Source organism: Diaphorina citri, unplaced genomic scaffold (genome assembly GCF_000475195.1).
Source record: "Diaphorina citri unplaced genomic scaffold, Diaci psyllid genome assembly version 1.1 scaffold1882, whole genome shotgun sequence".
NCBI lineage: Eukaryota > Metazoa > Arthropoda > Insecta > Hemiptera > Psyllidae > Diaphorina > Diaphorina citri.
The window spans coordinates 1-15,132 of record NW_007379308.1 but is presented as its reverse complement, the minus strand read 5'-3'; the positions used below and the strand labels follow the sequence as shown (position 1 = coordinate 15,132).

Sequence of the window (15,132 nt, the reverse complement as noted above, 5' to 3'; positions counted from 1 at the left end):
AAAAAAACCTAGCAAACTCTTTATAAAAAATCAGATTCGAGGAAAGTAAAAAAATGATTGGAGGAATAGTGAACAAAAAAAAGTTAAAAACAATAAAGTACTTACAATAAATCTAAATTGAGTGATTGTCACCCAATATGTCTATTCTTGTGCTTTCTCTACTTGTACATTAAGATCTACATCATAATTATGTTTACATGCTCAAATATCACAGAAGTGTTGACTGTAGTGAGACATTTCATGACCACATAATGACCTTATCTTGCTAACATTCTTTCAATGCTAACATGCTTGAACCCTTTAATAAAAAAGAAATTTTCTGAATGTAATTTTACTATGGGTACTATTCTATCAAATAACAGACTTCAGAGTACCTACTAAGTATGTACCAACAATATTAGAATCAAATGTCAGGATTGAGCTAGAGTTATCTTGGGGCCCCATTTAACCATAAAAATTTCAATTTCGTTAATTCTGGTTTCTATAAATTGTAGCTCACAATTTTCAAAAATTTCGCCTGCGGCGCTGCTCATTTTTTGTGTTAACCTTCATCCCCCCAGGATATGTGAATGTGTAGACTGTAGACTGTATAAGGATGATTTTAAAATTAAATAGGTAATTCTTTTATTAGCAAGATAGCAGCAATAAGTACTGTTTTAGTACAAATGTTCATATTTAGGGGAAAAAATAGGAAATGCATCTCATGTGATTTGTAATGTTGTTTTTAATTGCTTGCTTTCTCATCAATGGAATGTTAGGTAAGTCTTAATGAGTTTAGGAAAATCATCCATGTGTCCATGAAGATGATTCCTTCTCACCTATTTCCTTATTTCGCTTTAGTTTCTGCTTTGATTTATTATTTTTTCTAAGAGAAATAAACGTCAATCACTCTACTTAATTATTTTTACACTACTAAAGTTTTACCTCTTAAGTATTTCACCTACCCTACTCCCAATCAGTTGGTGTGTATCAATCTATAAATAATTGTTAAATAATTTTGGGTGTGTTTCTATCTACCTTTTCAGAGATTGGACGGACGTCGATTTCATGAGTTCAGAAAATTGGACATCAATTTCGGCAGAGAATGGGGAAGCTGTATGGTGTCCCTGGGTGAAACCAAGTGAGTATCCAAATTTATCTTGAGGTAAGCGCGGGTTCGATTCCCGTCCGAAGCTGATTTTATCCTAAACAGATAAGATTTGTTTTCAGAACGGCTGGCTTTCTCCTATCCTGACCTCCTTCTTTCTTCAGTTTCGGGACGATAGGACCTCCGTTGTTATAGTTCTGTCCATCTAACTTTTTCCTGTCCTTCTTGTGAAGTTCTCTCTTTGGTTTTGGGGCGATATTGTTACCGTTCTCTCGATCAAACCTCCTGAAAGAAATCACTCACTTTTGTGCAATAAACTGTTGAAATAAAGCATAAAGGGACTCCAAATAAAGTTATAATATCTAATTTTAGCATGAAAATTCCCAATCAATTTCGTTCTATTCCGTTTTCTACAGGGTCCTGGCGCAAGTGTCGTGCAATATGGTCATTCCGAAAGCCACCCGTCCGAACGAAGGTCTCCTGTTTATCAATGCAGAGCTGAGTCCTATGGCATCCCCACAGTTTGAGACGGGCAGACAAACAGACACCAGTGTTATGATCAACAGATTCCTCGAAAAGTGTTTCAAAGAGTCCAAGTGCATTGATCTTGAGTCCTTGTGTGTGGTGGCCGAAGAAAAGGTAAAAATATGGAATACAATACACCTTGTTTATCCTGGTAGAATGCCTGCCTGCCTGCCAGAATATATTGATTTTATGGAAATTGATTGCAAAGGAGGCACTTAGTAACGCTGTGATATACACAAAAATTGTGAAAAAGCTCGGCTTTACCACAAAGAATTTGAGATTTGATTGATTTTTTATTTTTCAACTGGTAGTTCTGTAAACTATAGACCTCACTCAGACTCTTTTGCCCAAGCTGAGACGTATGAATCAATTGCCACAGGTATCGAAATCGTAGTACATAAGTAGATTCGTATAAGCTTAACCCAAGCTTTAGGGCTGTTTGCCCCTCCACCTAAACCTCGAAGTGGGCTTCTTGTTCGATCCCCACCATCGACCAAAAAAAAAATTGTACTCGCTTTTTGATTTCAAATATTTCAACGGGTTACTTTCTGGTGTTCTCGTGTTGACCCAGCACCTAACTGAGAAGTGATGTTTCTTATCGCCCATCTGATGAGAGGTATACTACGGGATGGGCATGCTACGACACAGAACACACGAGTTCAATGTAGCAGTTGTTTCATTGCTACTAATAAAAACGGTCGAACACTCATCTTATTATTAATAATAGAAACAATGGATTCTTGAGTGGAAGGGAACCACCAGGCAGGGTAACGCGGGAGGCGTTCTCTACCGCCCAACCCCTAGAGATCCATTATTATGTGGTCAAATTATGAAATAAATGAGCATAAAATTCCAGGCCTCGGCTGTTATCGAACCCACGCCCTCCTGTTTACCAGGCGAGCGTCTTGACCACTACGTTTTTTTTAACCCCCTTTTCCACTTGTTGTGTCCAGGTTTGGAACGTCCGTGTCGACTTGAACGTTCTCAACTACGACGGCAATCTGCTCGGCTGCTGCTCTATTGCCGCCCTTGCCGCCCTGGCACATTTCCGCCATCCCGATGTGACGTCCACAGGCGACCAGATTATCATTCATTCGGCGGCTGAGAAAGATCCTATCCCCATGACCATACTGCATTATCCGGTCACGATATCGTATGCTGTGTTCAACGGCGGGTAAGTAAGGGTTAAATGAATAAAATGACCTAGTAGTCAAATAACCCGACATTCGCAAACAACAAACATGGGTAGTGTTTACCCTATTGTAGGTTCTCTAAGGTTAAGATTGAGTAATGATAATAAAATTTATACCAGCAGCAGGTTACTATTATTATTGTGACCAAATTCTCAAAAAATGTTGAGAATAAAAGTCCACACCTCGGCCGGGATTGAACCCAAAGGTCCGAATTGATAACCAACTCTAAAAAAAAGACGTTCTAGCAATGTTAATAACGCGTATATGATCGCATTCTGTCACTATACATAGTCCCTCATGATGTTTTTTGTTTGCCTTTGGGCGGACAAAAGTAAATTAATCCACACTCTTCCATCCCCCTCAGGGAGCAGATCATTCTCGACCCCACCAGTACTGAAGAGGGTGGGGCCTCGGCTCAAATCATCCTGGCTGTCAATTCCTATAGGGAGATATGCGGCCTTCATTTGGAGGGTGCGGCCCTAGCCGATCCAAGATTTCTACTATCCCTAACCAAGCAGGCCGCTGAGACAGCCAGTGTATTGGTTACCAAACTGAGGACAGCGCTGGAGAATGATGCCAAGTTGAGGTAAATATCACTGAAGTTAGTCAAAGTTGCGCGTGGTTAGTGTCCGGATGGGTGACCATTGACGAGACAAGATTTCTACTATCCCTAACCAAGCAGGCCGCTGAGACAGCCAGTGTATTGGTTACCAAACTGAGGACAGCGCTGGAGAATGATGCTAAGTTGAGGTAAATATCACTGAAGTTAATCAAAGTTGCGCGTGGTTAGTGTCCGGATGGGTGACCATTGACCAGGTGAGTAATCGCGTGAGGTTAATTATAAAATAATAATAATAATAGACTCTTGAGTGGAAGGCAACCACTAGGCGAGGTTAATGCCTTAGGCGTTCTCTACCACCTAACCCGTAGAGCTCCATTATTATGTGGTCAAGTTCTCAAATAAATGAGGATAAAATTCCATACCTCGGCTGGGATCGAACCCACGCCCTCCAGGCGAGCGTCTTGACCACTACACCACCGAGGCAGGTTGAAGGGAGCTTGTCGCCACTAAAAACCGGGGCATACATTAAACTTCTATCAAACAAACAAAACAAGTCAATGTTAACAAGGACAGTAAAAAAAAAGGTCGTGGTGAAAACCAAGTTTGAACTAGTACCTGGCCAGCCTACTTAGCTTGGAGTGTAGCGCGTCTACCTTGCAAGCGCTAGGCCGCGGGTTCGATTCCCGCCCGGGGCGTATTTATTCCTAAACTGATAATGTTCGAAATGGGCTGGCTTTTTCCCATCCTTTCTTCCTTCTTTCTTAGCTTTCGGGACGATAAGGCCTTAGTAGTTACAGTTCCCTCTATCAAACCTCTTCTTAATTTTCAGAATAAAATTCCATACCTCGGCTGGGATCGAACCCACGCCCTCCTGATTACCAGGCGAGCGTCTTGACCACTACACCACCGAGGCAGGTTGAAGGTAGCTTGTCGCCACTAAAAACCTAGGCATACATTAAACTTCTATCAAACAAACAAAAGAAGTCAATGTTAACAAGGACAGTAAAAAAAAGGTCGTGGTGAAAACCAAGTTTGAACTAGTACCAGCCTACTTAGCTTGGAGTGTAGCGCGTCTGCCTTGTAAGCGCTAGGCCGCGGGTTCGATTCCCGCCCGGGGCGTATTTATTCCTAAACTGATAAGGTTCGAAATGGGCTGGCTTTTTCCCATCCTTTCTTCCTTCTTTCTTAGCTTTCAGGATGAGAAAACCTTAGCAGTTACATCCCTCTTCCCTCTATCAAACCAGTTCCCTCTATCAAACCTCTTCTTAATTTTCAGAATATCTTTAATACTCAATTAATCACCCTTTTCTCCTTCTCAGATCAGAAGGAAGTACAGTGCCAGGGGATAAAATCCGCCCCGGGCGGGAATCGAACCCGCAGCCTAGCGCTTACAAGGCAGACGCACTACCAACTAAGCTAACTAGGCTGGCCAGAATATCATTAATACTCAATTAATCACCCTCTTCTCCTTCTCAGGTCAGAAGGAAGTACAGTGCCAGGATTCACCGAGTGTATTCAACTGGACACGGCTCTCGCATTGTCACAAGATAGACAGAAGCTAGGTGTGGACTCAGCCTATGCCAATCTGGTCAATAAAACTGACAGGATACTGCTCGATGAAGGAGGTAAAATGTCTATTTAAAAAAAAATGCAGTTTCTTTGTGTTATTAGTATGAGAAACGCTGCTTGGAAGTGGTTGTGTTTTACTTTCAGTCGTGAATAATTTGTGAGTTTTTTAGTAAATAAAGTGAATTTTGAGCTAAAATTGCAATTTTCGAGTAGTGCAACGAATGTTCTATATCCGTAAGTCACAAACTCTGTAAAAGAACACCTTCAATTGTTCAAAAAATGGAATTTTAGTCGAATTTCAATCACAAATCTTCACTTTGTTCTGAAATTTTTATCTACCATTGTTTACATTATTCAGCGGTTCTCAAATTGTAGCTAATTAACTTTATAGTTATTAACAAGTTACAGTACCAATTATGTTGTAATCCTCATGAATTTTATTGAACCAATAAAACGGCCACTGTGATCAATGTCTTTTAGTATTGCATATTCTTTGGTTCATCAGCAAGTGTTCCTTGCGCATTTACCGTTTCGGCCGTGGGATCTTTTTCTCTCGAGAACAGAATGAAAGTGTCAATATTATTTATATTTGGGAAAGTACTCCCATTGAACATATTTGAAATAATGTGAAAGAAAGTGAGCCTATCCGCACATACAAGTTCTCTCGTAGTTCCATGATGGAATGTGATTATATTTGAAATAATGTGAAAGAAAGTGAGCCTATCCGCACATACAAGTTCTCTCGTAGTTCCATGATGGAATGTGATTAAAACGGGACCTGCATAATTCCGAAAATTGAGATTTTTCCCACATGAGCTGACGAACTTCTAACCCAAATATTGTTCCGAAATGGACGCGAGGGATTTGTAAATGAGAATGATGAGCTCATGAGGAATACTATGAGAAACACTCTAAGCCGACTTAACAATAAATTTCGAACAATATTCCTCCATTTCCGAATAAAACACCTCATTAGCGGTTGAGAAATTATAAATTCGATTTCCAAATCATAACATGGTTCGGAAACACTAAAAACTCTTTCCAACCGACTAAACGAACTAAACTGTATGTTCTCTAATAGAGTATCAGGTTGCAGTGACTTGTTGAGAAGTTGCAGCAACTTTGCGAGCAGACAACATAAATCTCTTCAAACTTATGACACCTCTTGGAACCCGAGTAGTGCTCACTGGATTCTTAGCTACGAACTTCATATATTTTGTTTGTTTTGAATATATCATCACTATCATCAGCATTATAAACAAGAGGATTATCATTCTAATTAATAAAGGCAATAAATAATCCGAAATTTACAAATCTATCGTTAATTCCATTGGAACAAGAACGTGTTTTGGATACGCTTTAAAGTTTATAGGTCTTGTTTTCTATCATCTCCTCCTCGGTTGATGCTATATATCTTTGGAAGTTGTTTCTGTATCTCTGTTGCGCCTGGTTTGATTTTTCTCGTTATCAGACTCATCTTTGAAACTCACCAAAATATTTAAATTGCTTCTGTTCTCACGTTTGGAATAATTTGTGTCCGGTGATTGTACATTTTTGTTTTCGTGTTGAGGAGAGACACTATGATCTTTGTACATAGTTCTGACTGTACTATGGTTGTAATTATTTATAGATTGCGGTCTAAATCAGTAGTTACTGTCGTGGTGTGTTTTGATTTTAACATGAACTTTTGTAGGATTTTCATAGTCAGGATTTAAATATAATTATATTATGGGCTGTTAATTTCTGGAATACCGCTTAGAACCTACATTATTATTTTTTTTTTTTACCTCTTTCCTTACAGATTCGAGTAATATTATGTCATTTGAAATTTTGAAAGAGTTTCTATTTTCTAGATAGATATGCATGCATTTTTTGATTTCTTAATACATAAACAAATCAAATTTGACATTTTGACATCGTGTACCTAATACTAGCGGGATACCCGCGAGCTTTGCATCGCTCAGTTTTCGGGCAAAAATTTCGAATTTCTTGAATAACTCGCGAACGGCTGGCTTTAGGAAATTTTAACGCCTATAACCACCGCCATAAAAATATGAACCTGCGTACAAAATTTCTACGACTTACCGCTTAGACGGCAACCTCTTACAGACAAACAAAAAGAAAACCTCTATTATTAATAAGATATCCAAAGTACGTTACCGAAATACCGAAACATTCCCACAAGGATATGAGATCGATTCTCGAATTCCGACGAATTACATTTTATTGCCCAGTAATGAGATCAATAAAAATAATCGATATAGGTAACAAGTTTTAATATTAATAACTGCTTAATGGTTTATGACAAAACCCATAAAGTTTACAAACTCCATTGCCCGTAAGTCCAAATCCAAAGTGTTTTTGTATCTGGGAATGTAGCTTTCTATCTCATATTTTCGTAGGCATTATCTTTAATATTTTCTTTCCCAAAATATTCTTGGTTTCCACTTCCACATTCTATAAGGCCGATTTAACACTAGGCCCATACCCATACCGTACTCCCTACTGACACTTTTTCAACTAATCAAAGCAGACTAAGCAGAGTATTTTGCATTTTTGCCATTCTTGGAAAGTCTCCTGATTGGAGGAAACTGAGTGTGTCGGTGACAGAAAACTTCTTGACAAAAGCAGTAAGACAAGATTCAAGTTTCTAATATCAATGAAAATTGAAAATTATTCCTCAGATTTTTCCAACTCTCATTTCTATCGAATACATATTATGAAAAAGCAATATGAGCAAAGAAAAAATCACAATAGTATCTACAAATATCAGAAAAGATATGAATAACAACAAATGGACAAACTGGATTACCAGAGATTCCTACCGCGGCGCGGCGGTATATTTAATATCGATACCACCTATAAAGGTGTAGCACCCTAAAACAGAATGTGTGAACTCTAAATGGGATACTTTTTAATGTAAAAATCATGTTACAGGAGGACAAAAAAAGTGAATGTGTATCATTAGGAACGAATATAAAAGGTGTATTAATGATGGAAGTTTTAGTACATTACCATGCCAGAAGCTACACATTTCGAGTCACATGTTTAATAGTAAATGTATATTAGGAATCGTATAAAGTTATCTGATAATATACCAACGCATACAGAATGTATCGAACAAGATTCTAGGTATTAATCAATAAAAAAAAATTGGGATATCCTTTATTTCATTTTTCAAATATTTTGGCTATAATTTTTGAGCCAGAGTTTAAGGTCAGATCAACAGTAGAGTGCCTTTACATCAATAAAAAATGCAAAATCACTCGATAATTTTCTATGAATTTGCCAGAGTACTTGCAATTTTTTTATGAAATTTGCCAAACATGTTCAACATCTACTGAACATTTATTTTGCAAAATTTATTTTGGACTCGATCAGACTTTTAGGTCTCCTTACGTCCCTTAGTCTCATTGTTCGGCCCTTTGTCTCATCAAGCTGTATGGAAGATATTATTAATGGAAACAAGGTGTTGAGAATGTCCAAAAAATTGTCGACCCGACCCCCCTTCGTGTGAGACGAAACTACATAAAAACCGATGGCTTTTATATCACAAAGATAGAAACACCTCTAATATTCAAAACGTATTGTTGGATATTTTTATTGCTCGAAAAAAAGTAGTTAATTAAATATAAGTTTTTTTTCTTTTTTGTTTCTTATAGCTTCCAAGGTAATTTTTATCTCGAGATTTCATCCTTAACCCATTCGAGCCCATGTGGGACGCGGGATGTGTGTTGACAGCCCAATTTAACCCATTTAAAAAATCTAATCCGGCTGTTACGCGATTTTGTGAAATTTGGGCTCAAAATAACTGTTGATTTTCCGTTTTTTAACCTCTACAAATAGCAACTAGTAAAAACGAAATTTTGATAGCCCACAGTATCTGCTTTAGTTGAAGGGAAACTTCGTGGTTTTGGATGCTGGGTCCGGCAGGTTGGTCACTGTTGATATTGGATATGGCGGTGTTGATGGCTGTGTTTACTTGTTGATGAGGGATGTGGATCGGGGTTACTTCCTGTTTTGTTCTTTTCAATTCTTCCTTCACGTTCTTCAGATCCTCCATGGTCTTCATCAGATTGTTCCTCGTCTTCTTCAACTCTTCTTTCAGTTCTGAGTTGAGGGAATCAAGTGTCTTGATTTTGTTATTTTGATCGGATTCCATTGTTTTATGTATTTGTAACTGCTTGTCAGATTCTGTTGTTAAATTTTTATTGATTTTTAGTTGTTCTTTGTATTGTTCTTCAAAGTGTATTCTCTTTTGGATTTCTTTTTTCAATAGATCTGTTGTGCTTTTGAGGGTTTTCTCTTGGTCAGTGTTTTTGAGTATTTCAACATTGTAATTTTCTAATAGGTTTGCAATGTGAGATAATAATGTTTCAGGTATCTCAATCTGTTCTCTATCTTTTAGTTGTTGCAACTCTATGTACATGTCATAGGCGTTGTCTTGAGTTTTAATATCGAGTTTGTCAAGGAAAGATAGTTCCATTTTTTGTTTCAAAGATAAAATAAGCTGTCTTTTATTACTCATTATAAAAAAAAATTGTGAATAAGGAAAAAAAAAGTTTTCTATTGTTAATGGGTAAAGTGGTAGTGAAAGTGTTTGTGTTTCAGAGGGGTCATACTACCTGTTATATTGCACTATATCTATACACATGTATATAGTTACGTCAGATTAAATTTTACATATGGTATTGAAAAACACGTGTATGGAGAAAATTGCAAAAAATCACTATTTATTCACGGAATTTCGGGAAACTAACTTCAAATTGTAAATCCACGTAAAAAAACAAGTGAAATTGACACTTCACAAAAATTTATTGGACGATTAAAAACACTTTTATGGGCAAATAAAGGGAGAGCTGATGTTAAGCGTGTCAAGATCTTGTTTTAGTGATATCTTACTGATGGCCCCTGGATGGCTTCTGTAATCATCAGAGGGTAATGAAAAGTTGGAAAGAGAAGTTTGAAGTTTCCTTTAGATTGCTGGATCTGGATATTCTGGATTTGGATTGACTTCGTATTTTTTTCCCTTTTAATTTCAATTGATTAAAGTTTAATTACTATACCAGTTTCATAGCTAAAAGTTACTAAGAATTTTTATAAAATCTCAATTCTTGGGTATATTATGACGTAAATAATGTAGCATCGCAGTTACAGTAACTAATATCTATTCCGTGGAGATGGTGTAATTATGAGTTCATTAGAAAAAGTAGTGGAGTTGCCAAAAAAAACCATTCATCCTTGTAGATGGACAAATTTGAAGAGGGGCAAACCAAACACTGAACATCACATATTCTAATAGCAACAACTTTATGTAAAAATGTAAATGCAGTTTCTTTGTGTTATTATGTCAAAACTTTGCTGCTCACTACAAAAGCCCACTCCGAGGCTTAGGTGTAGGGGCGAACAGCCCTAAAGGATGGGTTAAGCTACTAAGAATCTACGAATCTCTACTGACAAAAGGATTCACTACAGCATTGTAGGATTTTCCCAATATCTCAATAATCCTAAAATCCAATGCTGGCACCGGTCGCTATGCGCATTTATATGTCATAGTTACTCATTTTCCTCACGAGGCTGAGTGGGCCCCGCAACAGCCAATCACGGAATCAATCATTTGCATGATGCAAATTTCTTGACCCCGTCGGGAATCGAACCCGGGTGGAGGCTGAGTGGGCCCCGCAACAGCCAATCACGGAATCAATCATTTGCATGATGCAAATTTCTTGACCCCGCCGGGAATCGAACCCGGGTACCCGCGTGCAAGGCGAGCGCAGTGACCACTACGCCATGGGAGCTGACTATTAAAAAAAAAAGACCCTATTACATTATTTTCCTTCCTATAGGAGTAAAACAAAGTTTGTATAACTGCTGCAAGCCTAGTTAGCTCGGAGCGTAGCACGCCTGCCTTATAAGTGCTAGGTCGCGGGTTCGATTCCCTCCTGGTGCAAACCTAATTCTAAAAAAAGATAGGGTTTGTTCTCAGAACCGCTGGCCTTTTCCTGTCTTCTTTCTCTTCCATTTCCTGACGAGAAGACCTTCGTCTCGTAAAGTAAGGTATAAATGGTTTTAGAATGTACATTTAAGATTTAGAACATAATGTGATTCATGATTGATTTTCTGATCAACAGATTCCTCGAAAAGTGTTTCAAAGAGTCCAAGTGCATTGATCTTGAGTCCTTGTGTGTGGTGGCCGAAGAAAAGGTAATAGTATATTGATTTTTATTGTAAGTAGATTGTAAGTAGATTCTATTATTATTAATAATAATAGAAACAATGGATTCTTGAGTGGAAGGGCTGGAAATTTTGAAAAATTGGACTGGAAAACCGGGAAAAGTCAGGGAATTTTATTTTTCCAATTTGGTAGACACCCTGCTCAATAATCCTAATATTCCTACCGCCCAACCCCTAGAGATCCATTATTATGTGGTCAAATTATGAAATAAATGAGCATAAAATTCCAGGCCTCGGCTGTTATCGAATCCACGCCCTCCTGTTTACCAGGCGAGCGTCTTGACCACTAGGTTTTTTTAACCCCCTTTTCCACTTGTTGTGTCCAGGTGTGGAACGTCCGTGTCGACTTGAACGTTCTCAACTACGACGGCAATCTGCTCGGCTGCTGCTCTATTGCCGCCCTTGCCGCCCTGGCACATTTCCGCCATCCCGACGTGACGTCTACAGGCGACCAGATTATCATTCATTCGGCGGCAGAGAAAGATCCTATCCCCATGACCATACTGCATTATCCGGTCACGATATCGTATGCTGTGTTCAACGGCGGGTAAGTAAGGGTTAAATGAATAAAATGATCTAGTAGTCAAATAACCCGATATTCGCAAACAACAAACATGGGTAGTGTTTACCTTATTGTAGGTTCTCTAAGGTTAAGATGCTGAGTGGGCCCCGCAACAGCCAGTCACGGAATCAATCATTTGCATGATGCAAATTTCTTGACCCCGCCGGGAATCGAACCCGGGTCACCCGCGTGCAAGGCGAGCGCAGTGACCACTACGCCATGGGGGCTGACTATTAAAAAAAAGACCCTATTACATTATTTTCCTTCCTATAGGATAGGGAAAGTAAAAGTAAAACAAAGTTTATATAACCGCTGCAAGCCTAGTTAGCTTGGAGGGTAGCACGCCTACCTTGTAAGTGCTAGGCCGCGGGTTCGATTTCTGCCCGGTGCAAACATAATTCTAAAAAGATAGGGTTTGTTCTCAGAACCGCTGTCCTTTTCCTGTCTTCTTTCTCTTCGATTTCGTGACGAGAAGACCTCTGTCTCGTAAAGTAAGGTATAAATGGTTTTAGAATATACATTTAGATTATAATGTGATTCATGATTGATTGATTGATTGGTTGGTTGGTTGGTTGGTTGATTGATTGATTGATTGATTGATTTGATTTCAGAAAAGGACAGTGGAGAGACAAAAGTGAAAGTGGAAAAGGTCGGGCCTGGCATTGCTGATCTCATTAGTAAATCTGACGTAAGTAGAAACCAAACTTAATATATCTTTTTTTTTTCAATAAGTTTCCATTTATATTTGATCGACAAAAAACTCAGAACATTTTTCTTATAAATGGTATACCCACCCGTATAAGCAGAGCTTGTGCCACGGATGGGGAAAAAATCTACCTTGATTATATTGTTTTCCCCCCATTAAATGTTCATTTATTTATTTTTTTAACCTAACACAACAGCAAAATATTGGGACTTAAAAATCACCCCATAGTCAATCTCAAGAGTTGGAAAAAAATCTGGTGTGAACATCACACAACTTTCTATCACATTTGCGGAGTACCTACGGATTTGAAAAGAAAAAAAAAGAGAAAGAAATAAATGAAATGATAATAAAAACATTTTTCCCGAGTCCCGAACCGCCGCCTGTGGCGGTCGATTTTTGGTGGAAAATTTTAAGGGATTTTTCAAGAAGAAAAAAAAATCTGAAGGGATTTTCTTTAATTTTTGGGATGTATGGAAAACGAATACAAGGATAAAATTTATTTATTTGTTACATTTTAAAGAAGGACTAGTTTTGCCTGTGAGAGCATCTTCAGCAATATATTCTTTAGCTCATTTCTGATTTAGTTATTTTCCGTTTTTTCAGATCGAGCCAAGTGGTATAAAGAATCAGTGGGTATCTAGTTCTGACGATGAATCCAGTGCCGAAGATGATAAGGCAGAGACACCACGCGTCCAATCAGTGGAGGATGAGGGGGATGAGGTTATGCTGGTGGATAGTGTGAATCCGCGCACTAAAGTTAGAGAGGAAGTGGGTAAGTAGATCGGAAGAGTTTGTTTTTTTTTTTTTTTTTTTTTTTTTTTTTTTGTTGAGCACTGAAATATGTTGCGTACCTACATTGGACTCTAATATGGGTGTAAATGTGGTACTAGTTGATTGACGAAAAAAAAAAAAACAAGCAGGGTCCGTCCTCCGCGGAATTTTTTAGCCCGTAGTGATTAGAGAAAATCCAGTACCTATGTACTACGCTACCTAAATTTGTTCTTAATATTTCAGTTTATTATTATTCTTGATTGATTTGTTTGATTTTACTTTCTATGTAATGATTTAAAATCAGACTAGAGCCCGTTTCCCCATTTATTCCCCAATATAATGTTCAAGTCCTCTCCAATCCATCCATTGGCCTTTGCTCGGCGTAGCTTAACATGAGATGACGCTAAAAACCGGTCTTAAATTCAACGACTGATCTAAAATCTTTCATCCCGCTTTGAGTCATTCATAGGTCGATTACGCGACGAATTTGAAGATCAGAGCTCATTTTGAGTGAGAAAATGTGAAAAAAAATCACAACAAAAACCAGTTTTTTTATCGGTATCTTGGCTTGTCGATCGATTTTTGGGGACAAAATTTGCACAGGTCATTTTCTCGAGATCCTGAGTAAAATCTGAAGACCTTTAATTTTGATATATATGGAAAACGAATCCAGGTTTGCATAAGTTCCTTTCTATAGGGATAAATTTATTTATTTATTTGTTACTTTTAAGAAGGTTTTTTTGCCTGTGACCAGCATAGTATCAGCATATATTTTCTTTTAGTTCAGCTTCAACAACATTGATAGTAGTCGTATTTTAATGTCTAGAAGCCCAATGCTTGTGTAAGACCAGTGGATATAGAGTTATGACCGAATGATATCCAGGTATTTACCGAAGAATGATAAGTAGAGATTATCTAAGCGTCCAATACAATGGCAGGATGAGTCAATTGAATTATGCTGTATATGTCAATCGCGCACTAAAGTTATAAGAGGAAGATGGGTAAGTTTTTTTTTTTTTTTTTTAAGGAATAATTTCTAATATTCTGTTTTTGTTCTCACAGTTCTCGAGATATTTAGTCAACATGCATTTTAATTGGGGACAGACTGACAGACAGACACCGAAGCGAAGCGAATACAATAGTCCGTCCACTATACCTTTTATTATTAGTAATAATAAAGGAAGGACGGACTAAAAATCAGTCAATCAGATTGCTTATTTCAACTTGAACGGAGTTTCAACTCACTTTGTGACCCCCAAACATAAATAAATAACTGTAACAAACAAATGCACTTATAAATTTATCTCGGTTTGGTTTCAGTACTAAGTGGTGATAGTGAGGAAGAAGATACTGTGATGTTGACTGATCTGACCCCTGCTGAGAAATGAGCAAACTACCTACCTCTATGCTATGTTCTTCGAGTGTCTATCCGTTGCGAATGTTGGCGATCATCATGGCTATACGTATCTTGTTGGTGGCAGTGCGGAACAGCTCGGCAGATGACATGTGGAACTAGTGTCTCAGGAACAAACAGGAACCAGGAACAGGACCAGTAAACAGAGAGAAGTGTCTCAGGTAATCCTATGTACCAGAGTACGTTGGTAAGTGCCAAGACAAAGCCGGATTTCCACTATAATTCTTCACAAATTATGTTTAGGCCATAATTTGAATTCATTGAATGATACTAACTATTTCTATTCAAATAATCAGACACTGTCAAGATAGTGCGGATAATGGAAAATGGGCTTAAGATTCCAGACTTTGGTTATAAGTTATAACTTGTTATAAGACTTATAACAGCTAATGACGGAATTCTTCGCCTGTTTGTACGTAATGATTTGTTTGTTCTTCTTCGCCCTTTCCCATGTTCAGATGGGGTCGGCGTTTGTCGTCGGCCTCTCAATCAGCTTTAGAGTGATCGCT

The 15,132-nt window shown here is 38.1% G+C and overlaps 1 protein-coding gene across 1 annotated transcript in view; it reads left to right on the top strand.

Moving 5' to 3' along the window:
• LOC103517542 (exosome complex component rrp45) overlaps positions 1-15,067 on the top strand; it is a 19,503-nt gene extending 4,436 nt beyond the window's left edge. The window contains exons 2-9 of the mRNA XM_008482578.3: positions 1,026-1,120; positions 1,504-1,726; positions 2,566-2,786; positions 3,170-3,391; positions 4,844-4,992; positions 12,344-12,420; positions 13,042-13,210; positions 14,530-15,067. Coding sequence (XP_008480800.1) covers positions 1,026-1,120; positions 1,504-1,726; positions 2,566-2,786; positions 3,170-3,391; positions 4,844-4,992; positions 12,344-12,420; positions 13,042-13,210; positions 14,530-14,597 — 1,224 coding nt within the window. The 3' untranslated portion in view covers positions 14,598-15,067. The remainder of the gene's footprint in view (positions 1-1,025; positions 1,121-1,503; positions 1,727-2,565; positions 2,787-3,169; positions 3,392-4,843; positions 4,993-12,343; positions 12,421-13,041; positions 13,211-14,529) is intronic.
• The last annotated feature ends 65 nt before the right edge of the window (positions 15,068-15,132 follow it).